We start from the raw sequence: 21,034 nt of genomic DNA on the forward strand, positions 1-21,034 counted from the left end.
TGTTTTTAGGCTCTCTCAGTCCACCTGGTGGACCTGCAGGGGAGCTATGGAGTTTTGTGCTACAGCAGCTCACTAGGCAAAGTGGGTGGAAGCCCAGGCTCCCCTGTAGCCTGCCAGATAGAGTTCCAGGGCAGCTTTGAAGCATCTCTGAAATATTTAGCTTACAGATTCAGTATTCTGACCTGTAAGAATTTCTGACCACCTGCACCTGTAGGTACCTTATGACACTGGCCCACACTTTACAGGTGTTTCTTGCACATCATTGTGAGAGTGCACTTGATTTCCTAGTGATCCTGAAAAACTGACAGGGAATGCTGCTAATCAGAAGACAACATGGCATATACTCTACCACCCACTTACCATCAATTGTTAATGCATTAAAAGTTCAAGCAAGATTAAGAGTCAGGCATGAAACTCTCTCTTCAGGAAAGTGCATGTCTGATTCTAGAATGCTCTCTCTTTCAAAAACAAGTAAATTATATATAATCATGTTGATGTGACTAGTCACATTTAATAAAATACAAATCAATTTATTATAAAGAGGCAGTTCATCTCTATCCCATGACAAACTGGGACCCTGCCACAAGTTGTAAAAACTTTCTCCAGCTAACAAATGAGACTCCAACATGATGCAGTAGATGGATGACAAGTAGTTCCTGAAGTTCTGCTAGGTGCCATCTTCCTTTAAAATCCTAGTGAATCTACAAGATCATCATCAGTCCATTCTTCCTAAAATGATGGGAAAAGAGAATCATGGTGAATATCTTTATTACAAGCATACACAGTACAGTAAAAGCTGTGTTATCCAGCACTTTACCAACTGGAAAGCTCTATAAACCACTATTTCTGATCACTGAAAGTCCAATTTATAGGCCAGTTGGCACAGGGCCAGCAGGCTCCATACCTGGCTTCATGTGACTCCCCGGAAGTGGCAACATGTTCCTACTGCTCCTAGGTGGAGGAATAGCCATGACAGGTTCAGGGCACAGGCTCTGAGAGGCAGTTTGGGTGCGGGAGGGCATGCAGGGTGCTGGATCTGGGCAGCACTCACCAGGAGCTGCGACAGGTGAAATGTCCCTGCTGCTCCTAGGCAGATGCATGCCTAAGCTGCTTTGTGCCTGCCTCCACAGCTCCCAGTGGCTGAGGTTCCCAGACAATGGGAGCTGTGGAGCCAGCTCTGTCCAGGAGCAGCGGGGACATCTCACCACCAAGATCCAGCACCACAATCCCCTGCCCCGAGCCCCCCCTCCTGCACCCAAACTCCCTCCCTCTTAATCGGAATTTTTTTACTTCCTGGCACCTCCCATTCCCCCCCAACATGCCAGATACCAAAGCTTTTATTGTATATGCTCTACTATAAAGACACCAAATACTACAGGAGTAGTTGTGTGATACCTCTTAAAGAATGTGGAGTAGTAATTTAATGTCTAAATATAAATAAAGCAATGACTAGATGGCCTAGATTAACTGTTACATCACAAAAACTAAGTGGAAATGTACTTTTAACACAAAGGGGGTTAAAAAAACCAGTAATTTATATCCTTTTAAGATACTGAACTATGCCCACAACCTCAGAAAAAGGTGCAACTCAGTTGTCACTATGTAGAACTACACTGTCAAGACTACAGTTTTACACACCCAACAGAGGCTACTTTTGTTAGTATTCATATTCTGTACACCAGTGTGTGAACAGTACTACAGCTAGAAGCATAGCAAAGGAAGAATGGACACTTACCCCACAGTAATTCTGGTTTTTTTGGTGGTGTTGTCCACATTTGGTATGCATACTCCTGAGATCAGATTATTTTGGCCAACAGTGCCCACTGGGGCTGTGCCTGTACCCTGGATATCCTCTCTCTCACCAAGGACATAAAGGGCAGAGGACTCAACTTTCCCTCTCTTCCTTTGCCAATTCAGAATCCAACTTGACCAGGACTCCATCTAGGACTGTAGAATCAGGGAAGGAAGGCAGGCTGTAGAATCCTTGTGGACAACACCTTTAAGAATTACTGTAAATGTATGTAACCATTCTTTCTGTGAGTTATTGTCCACATGTATTCCACTTATAGTGACTAGCAAGCAGCAACCTCAGTCAGGAGATGAGTGCTAGAAATCCTAATTAAATAACGATTGAAGGATGGCTCTGATAAAACAGGCAACAGATATTGAGTCCTCAAGTAACACTGGGTGAAAGCATACACCCATCCCCTTGCAGCGGCTCTGCAAGTTTTGAAATTGTTATACTCTCTCAGAAAAGCTGCAGAAGATTCCTGAGCCCAGGTGGAACAGGGTCTAAATTGCATGGATGGATCTAATCTAGCTAACTCAGAGCATGATGGAATACAATTAAATGCCCATTTAGTCAGTCTTTTGGGTGGATATTGCCTGACCTTTCACCCTATCTGTAAATGCTATAAGGAGCCCCTAAAGGTTTTGTTCTGTCAAGGTAATATGAAAAAGACCTCACTACTGTCAAGGATGTGCAGTTTAGCTTCTTTGTGGTTGGAGCAGTGTGGAAAAAAGTGGCAGATGAAGTATCGAATTTAAGTGAAATTGAGATTTTTGCTAAGGCCTGAGGATCAGTGTCTTTGTAGACCACCACATATGATGGACTAGCCAGGTGAGCTAATGTTATAGCTTCTAAAAAGGCTGTTTTCATAGACAGTATATGGCAAATTGCTAAGGGCTCAAAAGGAGCTCCTATTAACCCAGCTGAAATTATATTAAGGTGCTAGGAAGAAGGGAGAACTCACACTGGGGGTAAAAAACATGAATGTGGCCCCTGAGAAATCTAGATGCCTTAGTAATACCATAAGACATCACTGATCATCTAGGCTGACCTGATCTAGTAGGGGAATGGTGTAACCCTGAATAAGACAACATGCAAAGAGTACTGCTGAACATAGCTTTATGGAGCCGATAGACACCCGTGACTGCTTTAGGGATAGAAGCCCCAGTATCTTCTATTTTGGGAGACAGGTACTGTTGGCCTGTCCAAGCTCATCCTCCATTGGGCTGCATAGTCTTTTCTGCTCTGCATCAAAATATTCTAAACTTCAGCTGAACAGCTTGCTTCAGGGTAGTGAAGCCAGCATGCACGTTATCAGATGGAGGATGCAACCTCCATTCTGAAATCACATCAGGTGAAACAGGTAATGTTATGGGGGCTAAGATGATCGGTTTATGCACATACCAGAACTGCCTGGGCCAAACATAATTATTACTGTTCTGTTTGGACTCAGTGTTAGAGGGTGACTATCCGCTGATTCCATTATCCCTAGAGTCCATGCGGTAAGGAAAGCATCTGACAGGGAGTTCGGGCTCAAACCCCCTTCCACCCCCACACTGAACCAAATGTTTGGCATTTTTTTCTGATTTATAGTGAACAGGTCTACTGACTGATATCCACTACCTACAGAAGATATTCTGCAGAATAAAATTAGTCCATTCATGCTAGTATGCTAATTACTTGCTGAGGTGGTGGTCTGTTAGGTCAGATATTCTGCAAGCCTGGTCAGACAGAGAGCTACTGCTTTGATGATCAGTGCAACAGCTCTAGCCCTGAGTAGCTTCTTGCTCTGAGTCTATTGACAAAACACTGATGCATGTCTATGATCACCTGGATTGTTAGTTTATGTTACATAAGAAGAAATGCTGAACACAGATGAATAGCTATGAGCTCTAGAATACTTATGAAGGGGAGTCTCTCTGGGATTTCAGAAACCTTGGTTTTGTAGGTGCTCTAGGTGAGCTCCTCATCCTAACATGGAGGCATCTGTTGCCAACACCTTGCTATGCAGAAGTGGAGAAAACAGTATTCCTTTGCATACCTGGAAAGGGTCCTTCCACCAACTTAACAATGGAGAGTTCTTCTCAGGGAACCTGCATCCTCATGCCTTGGCAATGTCTGTTGGGTAGATACATATTTCAAACAGGCTGGCAAGGAACATAAATGAAGTCTGGTATTCTGCAATAACAAGTGCAGGAAGCTACATGACCCAAGAGTCTGTGGCACATTCAAAGATGGCTGTAGGTGAGCCTACAAATGGTGGGTGAGGTCCACTATGGTCTGGATCCTCTCTCACAGTAAGCTTTTGCTGATCTGTAAATCTAACACAGGCCCTGTGCAATCTATTCTTTGGGTTGGCAACCATGATTAGACTTCATTGATCCTGAGTCCCAGTGAGATGAAAAGACAGGATTGTTCACCTGTTGCAGTGATCATCCTAGAATTAGCTAGTCATCAGGGTAAGGCTATACCTGGATCCCTTGCTGCCTCAGGCGAGCTGCCATGACTCCCAAGCACTTGAATACACTTTGTGCTGCTGAGAGACCAAAGGACAGGACGCTACTGGTAGTGAGATGCTCCCACTTGGACTATGTGGCAAGTGAATTGATACATGAAAATCTACATCTTGTAAGTTAAGAACTACAAACAAGTCTTGGATCTAATGAATGGATTAGAGAGGCATGGGGTTGCCATCCTGAATTTGAAACAGTGGATGAACTTGTGGAGGCAGCTCAAATCTAGAATTAATTAATTAGATACTAGCCCTACTTTTTCAGGATAAGAAGAAAAGTGGGAGTAAGACATCTTCCTTCTGAACTCCAAGGACACTTCTTCCACTGCTCTGAGATTTAGAAGAGAGTACACTTCTTGCTTTAGCAGAATCTCATGAAGGGTCCCTGAAGAGGGATCCGAAAAAGTGGAGGGTTGGAAGGAACTGGAAAAATTGAATGGAACACCACCCCACACTTATCTCCAAGACCCAGCACTAGTGTAATAGATTCCAGGGCTCAAAAACTGAAGGAAGGGTACTGATCCTCCAGAAACTCCGTATGGCAGTCAGCAAGTCAAACTTGATGCCTTGAGGTTGTGCAGTAGATGAGGAGGCAGCAGAGGGTTTTCTGCATTTGAACCTCTGCTTCTTTCTCTGCAGCTCCTATGATCTCTGTGGACGAACAACAACGTGTCTTTTGTCTGAAGTAGTATTGTGACCTAGCTTGCTTTCTCCTAAAGACTGGCATGTAAACTAAGGAATGGAGAGTGGCTCTTGAATCTTTCAAAGAGTGCAGGGCTTCATCAGTTCTTGCATTAAAGAGAGGTCACAACTTTCAAATAGGAGGTCCCCAATAGTCTGGACTTCCTTAAGGATTCCTAGAGACTGTAACCATGAATCCCTGTTCATAGCAATGGAAGAGGCCATTGAAGGGCCTGCAGTGTCCAACACATATAATGGCACCTGCAACGACGTACAAACTACCAACTGCCCCTCAGATACAATGGACTTCACTTCATCCTTGTGTTGAGGGGGTTTTCCCAATAAATTACAACACTGCATCCCAATTATTTTGACAGAAGCACCTAGTAATTTACAATGCACAGTACATACACGAGTAATTTTTCTTCTCAAATCTAATTTTTTTCAAAAATGTCTCTTGCAAGTTATTTTTGGGGTCCCTGCTGCCTGGACCTTTCATGCACTGCAACCACTACCAGCGATTCAGGAACTGGTGCATGTAAAGATATTTAAATCCATCTGAAAAGAACTTGCTAGCACCTCTTTGCCTTTTTAGAAGTGGGTCATCCAGCATGGAGGCATTGCCCCAACAGACACTGCTGGCCAAAAAATAAATAAAATCTGTCCACATGCCTGAGGCACATTCACACCAGTAGTGGAATACATGGACAATAACTCAAAGCACCACCTCCCTAGACCTGAAGGCTTGGTGGTTATCAGTATTCTAGAGTACATTATGATTTAAACAAAAAACAACAAAGTAAACCTGACCCACTGCAGTAGAAAAGCAGGTGATTTCTGAAATCATGACGCAGATCTCTTATTTAAAGGTCTACCATCATTGCTATGCTGTAACTAGCACCTAAGCTTAAATGGTTCAGAAAAAAGAATCAATGTGATTTCTCTCTGCTAGTAATTGCCTCTGTTTTCTTGAAGATGTGATTTTAAACTGAGGTACAGAGCAAGAGAGTGCTGTAGATTTATTTTTAGCAATTTGTCTCATCGTTTCTTCAAGAAAATTTCACATATGAAAAACAGACAAGACACCAAAGCTTAATTTTATCAAGAGCCTTTGTTCCATAAAACAAGTTTTGAACAAGTGTAACATTATGGAATGGCTCCTTTTAAAAAGATACCAATTTTTGCAGTTTTTAGTGTAGGAATATTGTTAGAAAATTAAGGCCAAGATCATCAGGAGTGTGTAGCAATTTTGGAAGCCCCACTAGAGACAGCTTGCCTTAAAAGGGGTGGGTGCTCAGCAAGAGCCAGGCCCCTCTAAGGTGTCTTGCTAGGTCACTAAATATCATTCACTTCTGAAAATCATGGGCTAATTTCAGCAATTCTCAAATTAATACACAACCAGTGACCGCTCAAGTTTATGAAATATGGTAAGACACCTTAACTTCCATTATAAGTCAATAACTATATGAAACAGAGGCCAGGTCTACACTAAAAGTTTAGGTAGACCCAGCTACAGCGCTCAGGAGTGTAAAAACACAAACAGACAAACAAAAAAAAGATCTACGCCCCTTAAATCCACACAACTCCTGGCATAGACAGCACTAGGTCAATGGAAGAATTTTTCAGGGAGGGGGATTAACTACAGCAATGGGAGAACCCTCTCCCATCACTGTAGCAAGTGTCTACATTTGAACTCCTACAGCAGTTCACGTGCAGACATCATCAGAGGGCCTGTATTTTAGTTATAGGGCACAACCTTGCCTGTCAACATTACCCAACAGGCTTTAAATTCTCAACCATGACAGACTTCTTAAATTCCACTTAATCTAGCCAATTAAGCCTTTCACTGCTGTGGAAGCAGAGTACACTCCACCTTCTGACCTTTAATCTTACAAGAATCCAGTAAGAGCTGTGATTTCCCCATCTGTTAGCATGCAGCAGCATTATCCAAAGTGGCCAACAGGGCTTACATACTCCCAAGGTCTTACCCTGAATATATTCTAAGAAGCCACAACTCCCACTTGTAACAAACAATTACCTCCATTCTGCTATTACTTCCCATATGGTAGTTCCTTAGTGCTACCATAACAAACCGAAATCCCTACCTCACTCCAAATTTACAAAAAAAAATTGCAAGATGAGGGTAGTACAAGCTAGCCTTTAATATGTCCTTGTTTTCCTTCTGCACTCCAAGCCACTAGAACTTCATACATTCAACACAATTTGCTACCCACTTTCTGGACTGAATTCCTGTTACCTCTTCCCAAGATGGGAGCTGACAACTAGAAAATGTCAGCAATACTGACCAGAAAAAAAAAGTATGGTACAGCTTCTAGGTGAAGTCAGTCCAGTTTCAGTCTGCTTCTCCACTGCTTCATTCTAAATTTTCATAAGCTAGTTTCCAGATACCATCAAATCTGAAAATTAGCTGATTTCCTAAGAGCAAAAAGACAGTACTTGGCTTGTCACAAACTACTGAACAGTGAAGCTGTATCCATCCTATTCAAACTGTATATATGAATAAAGTAGTTCTTCCTATTGCATTGTTCAGTTAAATTTATGGAGACAGACATCCAAAGAAATAAAATTAAAATTTTACCAAACCAGAATTCTTGCCAGAGCTTGGTCTAACTCAGAGGTGGGCACACTACGGCCCACGGGCCACATGTGGCCCACAGGACCATCCTGCCCAGCCCCTGAGCTCCCAGCCAGGGAGGTTAGCCCCTGCCCCTCCCCTGCTGTCACCCCTCCCCTGCAGCCACACCACTGCACAGGCAGCACAGCTTGCGCCCGCCCACCTCCCAGGCTTTCCAATAAGCCAGTCCTGCTGCTCTGAGTGGCATGGTAAAGGGGCAGGGGGCAGTCAGGAGACAAGGGGGGGTTGAACAGGGAGTAGGGTCCTTGGGGGGGGGGGGGGGAGAAGGAGGGCGGTCAGGGGACAAGGAGCAGTTGGGGCTGGATGGGTCCGGGGTTCCGAGGGGGGCAGTTGAGGTGGGAATGGGAGGGGGCGGATAGGGGGCAGGGACCAAGCTGTTTGGGGAGGCACAGCCTTCCCTACCCGGCCCTCCATACTATTTCGCAACCCCGATGTGGCCCAAGGGTCAAAAAGTTTGCCCACTCCTGGTCTAACTCCTCAGGGTACAGGCTAGCAAAAAACAAGGGGTAACATATTCCACTGAAGGGAGAGAGATGTTGAAGAGCAGTACATCAACTCCGTTTGGCCAACAAAGCCATGTCAAGCCCCTCTCAGACTGACTACCACTTTAACTTACGTCCCAGAGATTTGTCCTGGCCACAAACCCTTTCTATAAGTTGTGATGGAAATAAGCTAGAATGTATAAGAAATTAGGAGGCATGTTTTTAGTGTTACTGTAAAACATCCAGACACTATATAGCCATTTTTGAACTGCTTGGTTTGTGAAATGTTCACTACCTGAAAGTTTCCAGAACATGTTTTAACAGTATTAACAAACTACCATTCTTGTTAGTGATTAGAGAAAATATGAACAGTGCTTCTGCAACATGTCTACTAACCTCATCCATTTTAGATTTCTTTGTAATATATTCATCATCTTCATAGCCCTTCCTCTTCTTTCTAGCTCCCCAAAGAAAAATACAAGATGTTTAAACATTTGAGAAAAAGTTCAACTCCAATACTAGCTTCTTTTTCTTCCTTATCCTTGGCATTTTTAAGTTGGATCTCTGTTTCACATATTTCTTGAATACAAAAATGCAGTTAGACTTTCACTAATGCTGGAAGTTTCTCGCCACTTCACTTTGCTACCTAAAAGCAAAGTATTAGATCTTACATGGAATAGTGTAGTTTTACAATCTGCACAAAGACTCAAGAAAAGGCATATATTTTACACAAATTTGATTAAAAGGATCTCTAAGCCCTTGATAAACATTGTTAGCTACCCCCTATTACGCAAGTGTTAATAACCATTTTTTAGATAGGTTAAACGGCACACAGAGGTAATTTGCTTCAGGTCCCATGATAAGTCAGTGGCCAGAGCGGAGAATGAACCCTGGAGTCCAAGCCCCTACTTTAGGGACTGTTAGTGATATTGTTTTTACATTAAACATTTTATTTTACAAACAAGTACAATATTCAGTCTAATAAATTAAACCAATTGTCATCTGAATATATTATACAGTGCAAGGAAAATTAACGTTTTATAAAAGCTAACATATCACTGCAGAAAGTGACAGTTCCAACTGGCAGTGTATGAAAGTAGAAAAGTCAAAACTCCTTAATGCTCCAAATTTCTACTTACAAGTTTGCATTAAGAGCAAGTTCTGAGCTGTGACATTTCTCTAACTTCTGCTTTAGAGCAGCAACCTCCTCAGGCCGTGGTGGTTCATACTTCTTTATGAGATTTTTCATGCCTATAGAGATAACACCACAATTTTTCAAAGTAATGAATTAGTTGCAATAAGTTAATTAACTAACAAGAATGTTGTGAGAATTATCTCAAGAGTCAGTGGCATAGCCAAGCTTAGAACTCAAGAGCCCCTGCCTCACAGCCCTGATTTAGTCCAACAGACTAGACCAGGGGGTTTCAAACACATGACCTGCGAAGTTATTTGCTGCGGCCTGCCAAGCTCCCCCCCGGGAGTTATTTCCTGGTTGCCAAGGTTACACACACCCCTGCCCAGTGCACCACGTCCCTGCTCCTCTGCCTACCTCCAGGCACTTCCTGCTGCCAAACTGCTGTGTGGCAGCGCTTAGCGCTTTCCAGGAGGGAGGAGCGGGAGCTGTGTGCTCAGGGGAGGAGGCGGAGAAGAAGGGGGGCAGGAGCGGGGACTTTGGGGAAGGGGTTGGAAGGGGTGGGGCTTTTGTATCTTTGTATGAAAAGGTGTCAGTGATGTGGCCCTCGGGCCAATGTACTAGTCCTCATGTGGCCCTCATGGTGATTTGAGTTTGAGATCCCTGGAGTAGACTCTTCAGTGTACTAAGCATAAGATAATGATTCAAACCACAGTTTGATTTTGGAAAGATCTAGTCAAATCAGAACAGTTTATAAAGAATTTGGTGGCACAATTTGAAGACCCCTTCAACAGGGCCATCTCCTCTTGCCTTCATAATCTAATGAAGGTATCAAAGCTAGCTTTTCAACAGGTATCAAGAAGCTGCAATAGTACATGCACCACACTACAGACCATTTTAATTAGATCAAACGCTTACCAGATAAAATCCTTTTATCTGTCAAAGCAAATATTAGGTACTTGAAAAAAGAAAAGAGGAAGACTTCTTTCAAATGGCTTCATAAACAAAATCTCAGCTTAGAAAAACCACAAAATATTCTTAAATTTTAGAAGACCCAAGATTACATGTATAAGAGTCTTAACTGTCACTTTATGTCAGAGGATTTATTCTAAGTAGTGTCAAGATACAGTGTAAGCTCAGAGCAAAGAACTACACTGAAACTAGTTGGCATCATGATTCTGGATTTCCTCAAGGCTAAGTGATAATGCAGAGCGAGCATTACTGTACTAGCAAGTGTATGGAAATGTTGATAATGTATAATGTGGAAAGCAACAAGTAAGTTAAAAATAAAGATCAGTCTCAATCCTGTTAAAATACACTAAACTTATCATCTTTCAGCAAGCATAAGAGAACAAACAGGGACTTATTTTTACCATTACCAGATTGCCGTACCACTGGTATGTTTGCTTTTTTTAAATACGATTTACTTATTTTGTGTGTGTCCTAGCCTGAGGGCAAGTTTCCCACGAAAATATATGATGGCTGGAGTGTTTACACACACAAAAGGGGAGGGAAAGGAGAGGTTCATTCACATTTTTTTTACATTAGAAATATCTAGCCTGGAAGACACTTGTGAAATAACAGTCTCACAAGGGCCAAGAAATTGAAAGTTCAGCAACTGAGAGGTGAAGGACTTTTTAATCACTGAAATCTTGACTGTTTTTAACATTTAACTTCAATGACTAACATTTCGGAGAAAAAGTCTTTGTTAAGGATTCAACACACAAACACCCTTTCCATTAAGGTATGACAGCTAACAATATGCATCAAGGCACGCAATGCGTTCTCTAGCAAAACTGGACTTGACATGGATGTTTCTAAGTAAAAGAAACAGAAAAAATGCTTAATCCCCCTTTCAAGCCTTCTTTATATATCACAAAGCGGTTAATAAAAGGAAACAAGAAGAGTCTTAAAAGACTAAACCTTTACAGGTCACTATTAAATTTTTAAAAGTTATTTAGCTTAGAAAATGTACCCTCTAGTGGCACAAGCAGTAATCCGCAGGTTTCTGCAAACTTGAAAAGTGGGTAAAAGCAAATTGCTTGCATTTCTTCCAAGTTAACAGCAACTAAGAAAATATTTCACCCAAATTCAGAAGTAGCAACAACAGCAGATATCAAAAGTAATTCTCTCACTTTTCAAGTGTGGGGTCAATCCCCAAGACCTTGTTACAGATAAAAATACTGAGGCTCAGTGCATCATCAGACTCTTATTTTAATTTCATATTTTTGTATAGAAAACTAGGTTTCAATTTTTTTTTTTTTTTTGCTGCTAACTAGTTCATTTTGTGACCCTTTTTTCTATTAAGCTTGCAACAATTTTGAAGTGAGGAAGATTGGTATACTGTGTGTCTGGGGTAGTGTGTGTCTGAAGAAACACAGCTACATAAGCTTGTCCATAGTAAACAAACCTGCTCCAAAGCCACCTCTTAAATATTTAGTTTGGGGAAAAAATGCATACTTCTCAGCATAATGTTTACTTACATTTCATTCCATCTAGTAACTGGGACAGAGATGTTTTGTTTTCTTTCAACAGAAGACATTCTGATAAATAGCTACAAAAAAGTAAGAAAAATGTGGAATTCTAGAGTTACTACAATAAATGATTAATTCAACACATTCTTCATAACTGCACCATTGTTATTAATGTAAATGACAAAGTGTCAAGTTTGACTGTTAGAGCTTTATGATGTTAGCAACATGACTGAACAAACTTGTTTTCTATAGTAGAATATTTTTTCCCCCTTGCATAAATAGCTAAATCTAACACCATTAAGAGACAGGCAGATGGGTTTAAAAATTGAACTGCTACTAAAAAAAAAAAAAAAAAAACATGACCTTTAATGTAGCAAAATAAACTCATAAGTAAACTAAATCTTCCCAAATCTGTAGACAGGTAGCTCTGAGGCACGTCCTTTCATCTCACTGGGGTACTGACACAAGTCTATGTTGATGATTCGTTTGTTTTCTTAAAGTCACTATTTCATTACTGATCACAAAGAGAAACATTCAGTTTATCTAGCTATCCATTCTTGAAGTGTAGTGTTTATATAGACACATTTCTACTTGCCAATCACAATGGTATTATTGGCAGATGGCAAATAATATCGTTCCAGTGTTAATGTAGGACTCTGAAACTTAATCCGCTTATGTTTGGCAAGTTATAAAATAGCTCAGAATGAACACCACATGAACTATGACCCTTGGGGTTTTCTCACTTTAGAGCAACATTTTTGTCCCAGATCAAATGACAGTTTATGCTTTAGTATACCCTCTATCTTGCTCCAACGTCCAACAAAACACTGCAAAAATAGAGATAGGCTCTAAAATACATGAAAGTAAAGGGATAGATCAGTTGTCCTGAAACTGCAATCCACGTGAGTACCATTCATATTACCAATACTCCGGATATTACTCTTTGGTATTTAGTTTCTAACCTACAATTTGTTTCTCTTAAAACGGACTTTGGACAGAAGTTACAGCACTTGTAAATAAACAGTATGTAAACAAAGGACTCACAAGGTGAATTTAAACAGTTTGAACTAGCTTAAAATTCAGGTAAAAACTATATTTTGGGAATTTACCAATGAAGCAGGAAACAATCTAGTGTAGAGAGGGAAGACTTACAGCAGTTCCAGTGCTATTGGACTACAATAATATTTTACAATTACATTAAGACCGCATCTGCAGGAATGGTGGGTAGGCATTATAACCCCATTCTACAGGTGGTATAACTAAATTGAGATTTGAAGCAATCTTCTAATTAAACACTGGTGTAGAGGGTAAGTTATAGCTCTACCACAACAGTGATCTGGTGACATGCAGAGAATCAAGGCCAGGCAATGGAAGAGGCATTGCAATAGAATTCAGGACCTCCTAGCTCTGCGCAATATTACTGTAGGCCATGAAACTGGGATATATCACGCCTATCAAATGGAAACATTCAAACATTTTTGTGCTTCCTGAGAAAACACATCGGTTTGTATTAAAAAAAACATACCTAGGATCACATTACTTGTCCCCTCCCATATCATTCTCCTCTTACTCAAACTGCTTTTTGTTCAAACTTAAAACAAGAGATTCACTTTAAGACAACATTCAAACATGGGCAGTCCAAAGAGTGAAATTTCTGGAAGTTATGAGTGATCAAAGACGGGGTTATAGTGAAAGCCATTCTGCACTCTGAGCTACAGTGGTCCTGACCTGCAGCTATTACAGTAATGTAGTCACATTCAAGGTATGAGGCTATGACATAACCCCATACTCAAGGGCACTGTGAGGCATAAGACAGAAAATTGCCACACAATTAGTACAAGTATCCAGTGTAGCCAATTTTTTTTAGAATATCTAGAAGTACCTGGTTTAAGAGATGTTTTAATCTCCCTCTTTTCCTCCATTAAAGTTTACCCCCTGAAGTTTCAAAACTTGCTGAATCTTTAAGTTTATATGTAATGTTTGGGAACTCCCCCTTTTAACTCTCAGTTGACACACACCATGGAAATCAACAATGGGGCATTCTGCCAACTGGACTGCCACTGTCAATTTAATTGACAATTGATCAGCAAAACAATGCCAGTACTTTAAAGATTTTAAAGGACTTAAGGTATGTCTACAGTGTAATAAAATACCCGCAGCTGGCCCATATCAGCTAACTCTGGCTCACAGGGCTCTAAAATTTCAGTCCCAGAGCCCAGGCTCTAGACCAAGCACCTAGACAGCAATTTTGTAGCCATGCAACTGACAAAGCCAACTGCAGCTGTCTTACTGCAGTGTGGACATACCCGTAGACTTCTCTAGTCTGTTTCCATGTACATAGAGCAGAAATACTACCCAGAGGCAATGGTTAGAGCTCTTGTAAGTTTTAGCTACTGCTGGCTAAGAGAACCTTTGGTTCTCACCAAAGCCAATGAGAATCAAGAATGCTCAGACCCTTCAGGATCAGGCTGAAAGTCTGTAGTGCTTTAACTGGGCCATATGAGATACAGTTGGACGTAGCAAAGATTCAGGGAATATTAAAAACCAAACACCTATTTCTTATCTAGTGGAACATCCTGTTTCCAACAACAAAAGAAAAAAAAATAAATAGTGATACTTTACCATTTGAAAGAGCCAGTTAAGTGCCTTGTTTCAGAGACTATCTATTCCCTATGAGTCAAATACATAGGTATACATCTGTATAAAGATATCTAGCACCTGGAACAAACAAACAAATTAATCCAAGCAGCAAAATTAGTCATTTAAGCCAGACCTGTGCAAAAAACCTACTTTTCCATATTAATTCCTGCCCTGGAAGCACTAGATAAGATGGCAGTGAGAGCTATTTGTGAAGGTGTAAATAGAAGGTAGGCATCTGTCAGAGCTACTCGATTGAGAAAGTCATCAGCTGTTTTCCTCAAGACCTCAGGATTCTCCAGCAATGGATAACGAGTCTAGAAAATAAATATTCAGGCATTACTTCTGCTGTATTTTAATCTAATTGATACATGACCATGTAAAATTGTTCCTATTCTTCTGTATGAACGTTTGATATATGAATCAAAAGGACATTTTGAAAAACAAAGTCTAAGAGAGTATCTTATTCTAAAAGCTACCCTGAAATGTTTAGTGACCACATATAAAAGCAGAGATGTTTCAATTCAGATGTGTTCCCACTTATTACAGTATAAATCCAAGACTTTCTAGGACACATTTTACATTAGAGAATGACAAAAGATGAATGCAAGTTCGGTGTATGACGCATGAGATTTCCCCCACACATGCTAAGTTATTGTATGCTGAATATTTTAATATGAAGACTGATCTGTTAACCAGAAGCGTCATACAGAGCTTCCCCTCCCGCCCCATTCTAGCATATTTTGACTCAGAGGTTCTCAGACTTCACTGCACCATGACCCCCTTCTGACAACAAAAGGCCTGAGCCTGCCCAAGCCCGCTGCCCCGAGCCCAAAGCCCCACTGCCCCGGGAAGGAGGACCTGTAACCTGAGCCCTGCTACTCAGGGCTGAAGCCCTTGGGCTTCGGACCCGACACTGGGCAGTGGGGCTTCGGGCCCCAGCAAGTCTAATGCCAGCCTTGGCGACCCCCTTAAAATGGGGTCACGACCCACAGTTTGAGAATCGCTGTTCTAACTTATTTTAAAAAATGGACAGTAATACTATGGTCCTTCAATTCAAAAGTCTCACATTTGACCAAGTTTTTCCTCCAAAAATACTAGCAGCCATATAACCTCCGCAAATTTGATCCACTACAAAATGGGGCCCCAGCCAATCCCCACTACCATATTATAAAATGAAGTTAGCAAGTCTATTTATTTTAAAGACTATTAATAAGTACCTAACTTGGTTTTTAGTAGTACAGCGAGGAGAAAGACAGTAATTAAATTATTACCTTCAAATCAATTAAAAATCCCTCAAATGGTCTATAAGGGTTGTGCACTATAAGATGGAAGTTCAGCTGCTGAATAAGTAGTAATTCAAATTCCAAAATCTGTTCAAGAGCCTTCTCCTGACCTGGAGGGTTCTCTCGAAGGTTACCAACAAACTGTGGACTGGACACATTAAATTCATCTACTTTACATGCCAAGAATGCACATGTTAACCTTGGAAAAGAAACATAATAAACATAATTTAGTTCTGTAGCATGCATCATGCTGTTATCATACAGACTTTCTGGTTCAGAGAGTCTGTATTTCCCCTTTTTGAAAACAAGAAGTGTTTTGAAGAATACAATAACTTATTCCCAAAAGGAAAGTGATGAAAATTCATTATTCAGGTTCTTGTTTTATATAAAACAGGTAAAAGTCCTGACTCTCACATGTTTGAGCTTTCATAAGTTACTTGATATGACAATATTGACAAACATTAAAAGTAAAATTCAAAGCGTCCCAATTACTCACATTATTATTCGAGGGTGATACTCCATCACTGAGTTATTGAGGTAAAAACGTTTGAAGTACATAGTCGCTGTTCCCTAAATATAAAAGAGTCAGTAAGGCCCACTTGAGCAAAACAGCACAAACCGCACATAGGTAATGTTCAACACACAGAATGTACACATTTAAAAAGACACAAGGCACATTTCAACACTCCATTGGGGCAAGTCTATCTAAGTTACTTATCTGCCCCCATCCCCATTCACCATAAAATCAGCACCTCACCACCTTTAACATATTTATCCTGAATAATCCTGCAAGGCATTGTTACACCTTGCACCCTGCCCACACAAAAATAAATAGGGTGTATAAGTACACACATGGAACTGAGGCACAGAGAGCTAGATTCCACAAAAGGACCTAAGGGAATGGAACTACTTAACTGATAAACAATCTACTGGACAGTGGAATCCTCAGCCCTGAATAAGGTGCCTAGGCTCCCCATAAAATGCCTGGGAGAGTTAGGCACCTAAGAAACGAATCCTTACAAGCCAGCAAGCTGAGTAGTGAGCGATCTAAGCTAGTCAGTGGAAAATACAGAGGCAAAGGGCAGAAGCTAAGTCCCACCCTTCAAAGGGACATAGGCACCCAACTCTAGACTGAAGGGGGCACCTATCTCAGCTCAAGATTTATAGCCATGAACCCTCCCTTGGATTTAGGCTCTTAAGCCAGGTGAACACTCTCTCACAAAAGACAACCTCACATACAGTGGGCCCCCATCCATTGTAGTCAATAGCCTCACGGAATGCCTGTTTTGAACAGGGATTTGAACCCAGGTCTTCCACCTCACAAGTAAGTGCCCTAACCACCAGGCTATTTGCTAGACTGGAGTAAGCTCTCCTGTTGAAGCTGTTCCACTTGGTATAAATAAATATTACTTGGATCAGAGAAGAAAAAAAAAACTAAAACATGCAACTGGTGGTTAGGCCACTCCGATATGATGTGGGAGAGCTGGGTTCAAGTCCCTAGTCTAAAAAATAAGTCATTTATACAGAGTGGAACAACTTCTACAGGAGAAGTTAAGAGAAGCTTATCCCAGAAGACCTAAAAAAACTTAGTGGTTAGGACACTCATCTGGAATGCAGAAGACCTAGGTTCAAGGTCCTACTACAAATCAGGCAAATCTCCAACATCCTGGGGGAGTGCTATAACCGCTTGGCTATTCGGACATACATACATACACCCACCCCTAAAAGTCTTGACCTTTGCTCTTTTGTGCAGATTAGGCCTGCTCTGAGAAAATTGGGCCAAACAGGTAAACCTAGGAATCAGAGAAACACCTAGTTTAAGAATCTCATCAGAACTGGGAGCAAGCTTAAGGTAGAAAGCTGATCAGTGCATCACAACAGTTCTGCACATGTATACTGACAGAAACTTTGGCATCTTGGATCATTAGACACCTAAAGGATTAGGAAGCAGCTGAACAGGAGTTTTGTGAATGTCAGAAGCCTCTAATTTTGGACTTAGGTGCCTAAATCTCCTTGTGGATCTAGACCTGAGTGACTTGCCCAGGGTCACAAAGGAAGTCTGTGGAATAACAGTGAACTGAACCCAGATCTCCCAAAGCTCAAGATACTGCCTTAACCATTGGACCATTAGTCCTTTCTATCATTTCACATCCGCATCTTGATAAAACACATTGACATGCAATCCAGTATTTTTTTCCTATTTACTCCATCATGTGTCTATTGCTATTCAGTGTTTCTTTAGATGTTTAGCTACAATGTTAATTTGCAAGAGTTCAGATTTCTCCAAATTCAGGCAGGTGGACAGCAGTCATTCTAGAAAACACAACATCATTAATTCTAAACCAAAGCCACATCTTCACTACCCACCGGACAGTGATCGACCTATCGGGGAGGAGTAAGCGGAGTCCACAGGGGAGCCACGGTCGACTCGCCGCTGTGAGGACGGCCAGGTAAGTCGAACTAAGATACGCAATTTCAGCTACGCTATTCGTGTAGCTGAAGTCAAAGTATCTTAGTTTGAAACACTCCCCACCCCCCCCGGGGGGGGGGGGGGAAATAGTCAGGGGGCAGAGAGCAGGGGTGTTTGGATAGGATGCGGGAGTCCCAGGGGGCAGTCAAGGGTGGGGAGTTGGATTGGGGTGGAGGTTCTGGTGGGGCTGGATAGGGGGCAGGGGCCAGGCCACGCCTCCCCCAGCCTTCCCTATCCGGCCCTCCATACAATTTCTGTACCCGATATGGCCCTGGGGCCAAAAAGTTTGCCCACCCCTGCCCTAAAATCTCTATCCCCCACTGTTTAGTTTCAGAATATTTCATCTATGAATCATGAAAAGCTTCAAGCTATAGTTTGAGAAGCAGTGCCCTGGATGTGAGAGAGGATATGCTTTAAAAAAAAAAAAAGCTACTAGATTTCTAGAATAAACCCTACAGGGGTTTACCTTTATTGCATTTAGCACAAGTATGTGACATAATAAAGTGTGTCAAGCCCAGAATTAGACTGAAATTCAGATTTAGAGTTTTTTCTTTCAGTCTTGAATTCATTTCTATCATCAAATTTTGGTTTTGTAGGAGAAAACCTAGCTCTTTATATGCAATAATCTAGGACTATAACAGGTGCCCTAGAGCTAGATTCATTAAAACTGGTTCAGGAAGGTGTAACTTTCCCTCTCTACTAGCAAGAGCACTTTTTCCCCAGGAGATGGTCAAACTGAGCAAGAGCAGATTAAAAACCTGCCAGACACTCTTCTGGCCCAAACCAACTCCCAATAAAAAGCAAAAAAAACCACACACAAGAACAAAAATGCACATTGATTCTGGATTAGTCTTTCTAATACCTGTATCCATGATGCCAATCAAGTCAGACCCTCAACAAGGAAAAAACCCTCCCAGAGTTGGAACAAACGAAAAAATCTTGCAATACACACACCTAAAATAAACCAATGAGGGAAGTGCCAAGGGCCCCACGGGCACTCCGCCTCCTCCTCCTTTGGTGGCTGCAAGGATCAAGTCCTTTTATTCCCCACAAACCGAACCTGTGGAAAGATGGGCCAAGTGCCCCTCCCCATGGTGCTGGAGATGTGGGTCTCTCAAGAGAGGGGCGGTTTGCAAAGGAAAGGCTGCGTCCCTACGTTTCTGTTCGGCAGACCGATCAACTGTACACAACTCACCACCACGGATCTGGGCATGGCAGGTTTGAACACGGAGCAGAAATCCAGCAGTTTCTTCTCATAATATTTACAGATTGTCAGCTCCTCCCGGGGCTCCAGAAGCAGCGAGTCGCTCTGCCGAGCCTGCGGGAGAACACGGGCAGCTTCACCGCGGGCCGGGACCCTGCCGCTGCTCTGCTCCGGGCGCCGCCCGCAGCAGCAGAGACTGCCGCCTCCACCGGGGCCGCCGCAGGAGGGGCGGCGGGATCCAGGGGACACTCCCAGGCCTCACCCAGACCCGCTGCTTGGCGCAGCTGTTGCCCGCACCCTGCCCCCTTCGCAGCCTGGGGTGAGCCGCGCCGAGCACTCGGGACTCGCCGACAGCTGCAGCCACAGGGCTCCCCCGCGCCCGGCTCCCCTGCGACAGTGTCCCCCGGGACCGACCCCTCCGCCCCCGGACGACGACGCCCCCATCCCGAGCCCGGATGCTGGCTCTGGCTGTGCAGGGACGCGGCGGGGCCGTCGGTACCTTTCCGCAGGCCACCGCTTTGCAGCGGAACTGGCGGTTGGCGTCGGCTCGGCAGCGGCCCAGGTCCTCCTCACTGCGGAAGGTCCAGTGCCGCCTCTGCGTGCTGCTGTGGTACATCCCGGCCGCGGCCAGCCGACCACCGCTCGCCAACCGGCACCCGGAGCGCGTGCCCAGCTGCCCGAGAGCGCGCACGCCACTAACCCCAACAGACGCTCCAGGGCCACTCTTTCAAGCCAAGCCCCGCCCCTAGCGCGTAACCCAAATCCGACATGTCCCAGCGTGTACTGTGGTTGGGTGAAGTCTTCTCCCACCAAACTCTGCAGTCCCAGCTTGCACTGCGGCCCCAGGAAAACTACAATTCCCGGGAGGTGCAGCGACATAGCTAGTGGTAGTTCCCAGCGTTCCGTGCTCTAACCGGAGGCAAGCGGCCCCTCCCAGCCGGCAGTGAGCGAACACTGCATGCTGGGAGTTGTAGTCTCTACAGTTTAGAGGTAAAGGTAAACACAGTCTGGCTTTGAAGTGCGAGTGTGGTCGCGCGCGAGCAATCCACCTCCATTAGGGGATTAGCTCCGAGCGCGGCTGCCAGCGCTGGGAGCCTGTCCACACTAGCGCTTTAAAGCGCTCTGACTTGCTGTGCTCAGGGGGGTGATTTTTCACACCCCTGAGCCAGCAAGTTAGAGTGCTATAAAATGTAAGTGTAGCCAAGCCCTTATAAGGCCCTGCAGTCAGAGCCGCTCTTGGTGTGGCACCCTCTCCCTGTCTTCATGACCCAAACAGGAGTTTGGGGGGGTGTTCAGAGCTGGAGGTTGGGGTGCAGAGTGGTGCTGTAACGGGGATAAGAGAGGTGGTGAAATAAAAGGGAGAAAGGGGGAACAGTAGAGATACCCTCAGTTACAGTAGATAGGTCTTTTTCACAAGCACCCAGGGTCTGTCACTTGTGAAGTGTCTATCCAATCCACTCCCACCTATGTATGTGTGTATGCAGGGAAAGAAGAGGAGAGAAACAAAGCTCTTAGAAAACACAACCAGTTTATTTGGGAATAGCAACAAAGATAGGAAAAAAGGGGAAAACTATTAACCATAAACAGATAACAAATGGTTGTGGTTGCTCCTATGGGTATTAATTCCGGGCCCCAAATACCCCTCTCATGGTAACAAAGTAAAATAAAGGAAACCAAAATACTCCAGTACTTCCCTCACCGCTGCAGCCTC

General features: G+C 43.0%; 1 protein-coding gene across 3 annotated transcripts; it reads right to left on the bottom strand.

Annotated features, from left to right (window-relative positions):
- Nucleotides 1-543: 543 nt before the first annotated feature.
- On the bottom strand, nt 544-20,075 carry CCNH (cyclin H). 3 transcript variants are annotated; one of them, XM_074953998.1, is made up of 10 exons: nt 19,823-20,075; nt 19,315-19,437; nt 16,146-16,219; nt 15,638-15,848; nt 14,517-14,680; nt 11,736-11,806; nt 9,260-9,371; nt 8,517-8,577; nt 3,831-3,907; nt 576-729 (listed from the first exon to the last, which is right to left on the bottom strand). In XM_074953998.1, exons 1-9 carry the CDS (start codon nt 19,937-19,939, stop codon nt 3,854-3,856), a joined length of 987 nt encoding a protein of 328 aa, XP_074810099.1. In that variant the 5' UTR covers nt 19,940-20,075; the 3' UTR covers nt 576-729; nt 3,831-3,853. The 3 variants fall into 3 exon arrangements, with proteins under 3 accessions (XP_074810100.1, XP_074810099.1, XP_074810097.1); XM_074953996.1 differs by lacking the exon at nt 576-729 and adding an exon at nt 1,749-1,947 and having other exon boundaries at nt 19,823-20,034; XM_074953999.1 differs by lacking the exon at nt 3,831-3,907 and having other exon boundaries at nt 544-729; nt 19,823-20,074.
- Nucleotides 20,076-21,034: the final 959 nt, after the last annotated feature.

The sequence above is a fragment of the Natator depressus genome, chromosome 5 (assembly GCF_965152275.1).
Source record: "Natator depressus isolate rNatDep1 chromosome 5, rNatDep2.hap1, whole genome shotgun sequence".
Taxonomy (NCBI): domain Eukaryota; kingdom Metazoa; phylum Chordata; order Testudines; family Cheloniidae; genus Natator; species Natator depressus.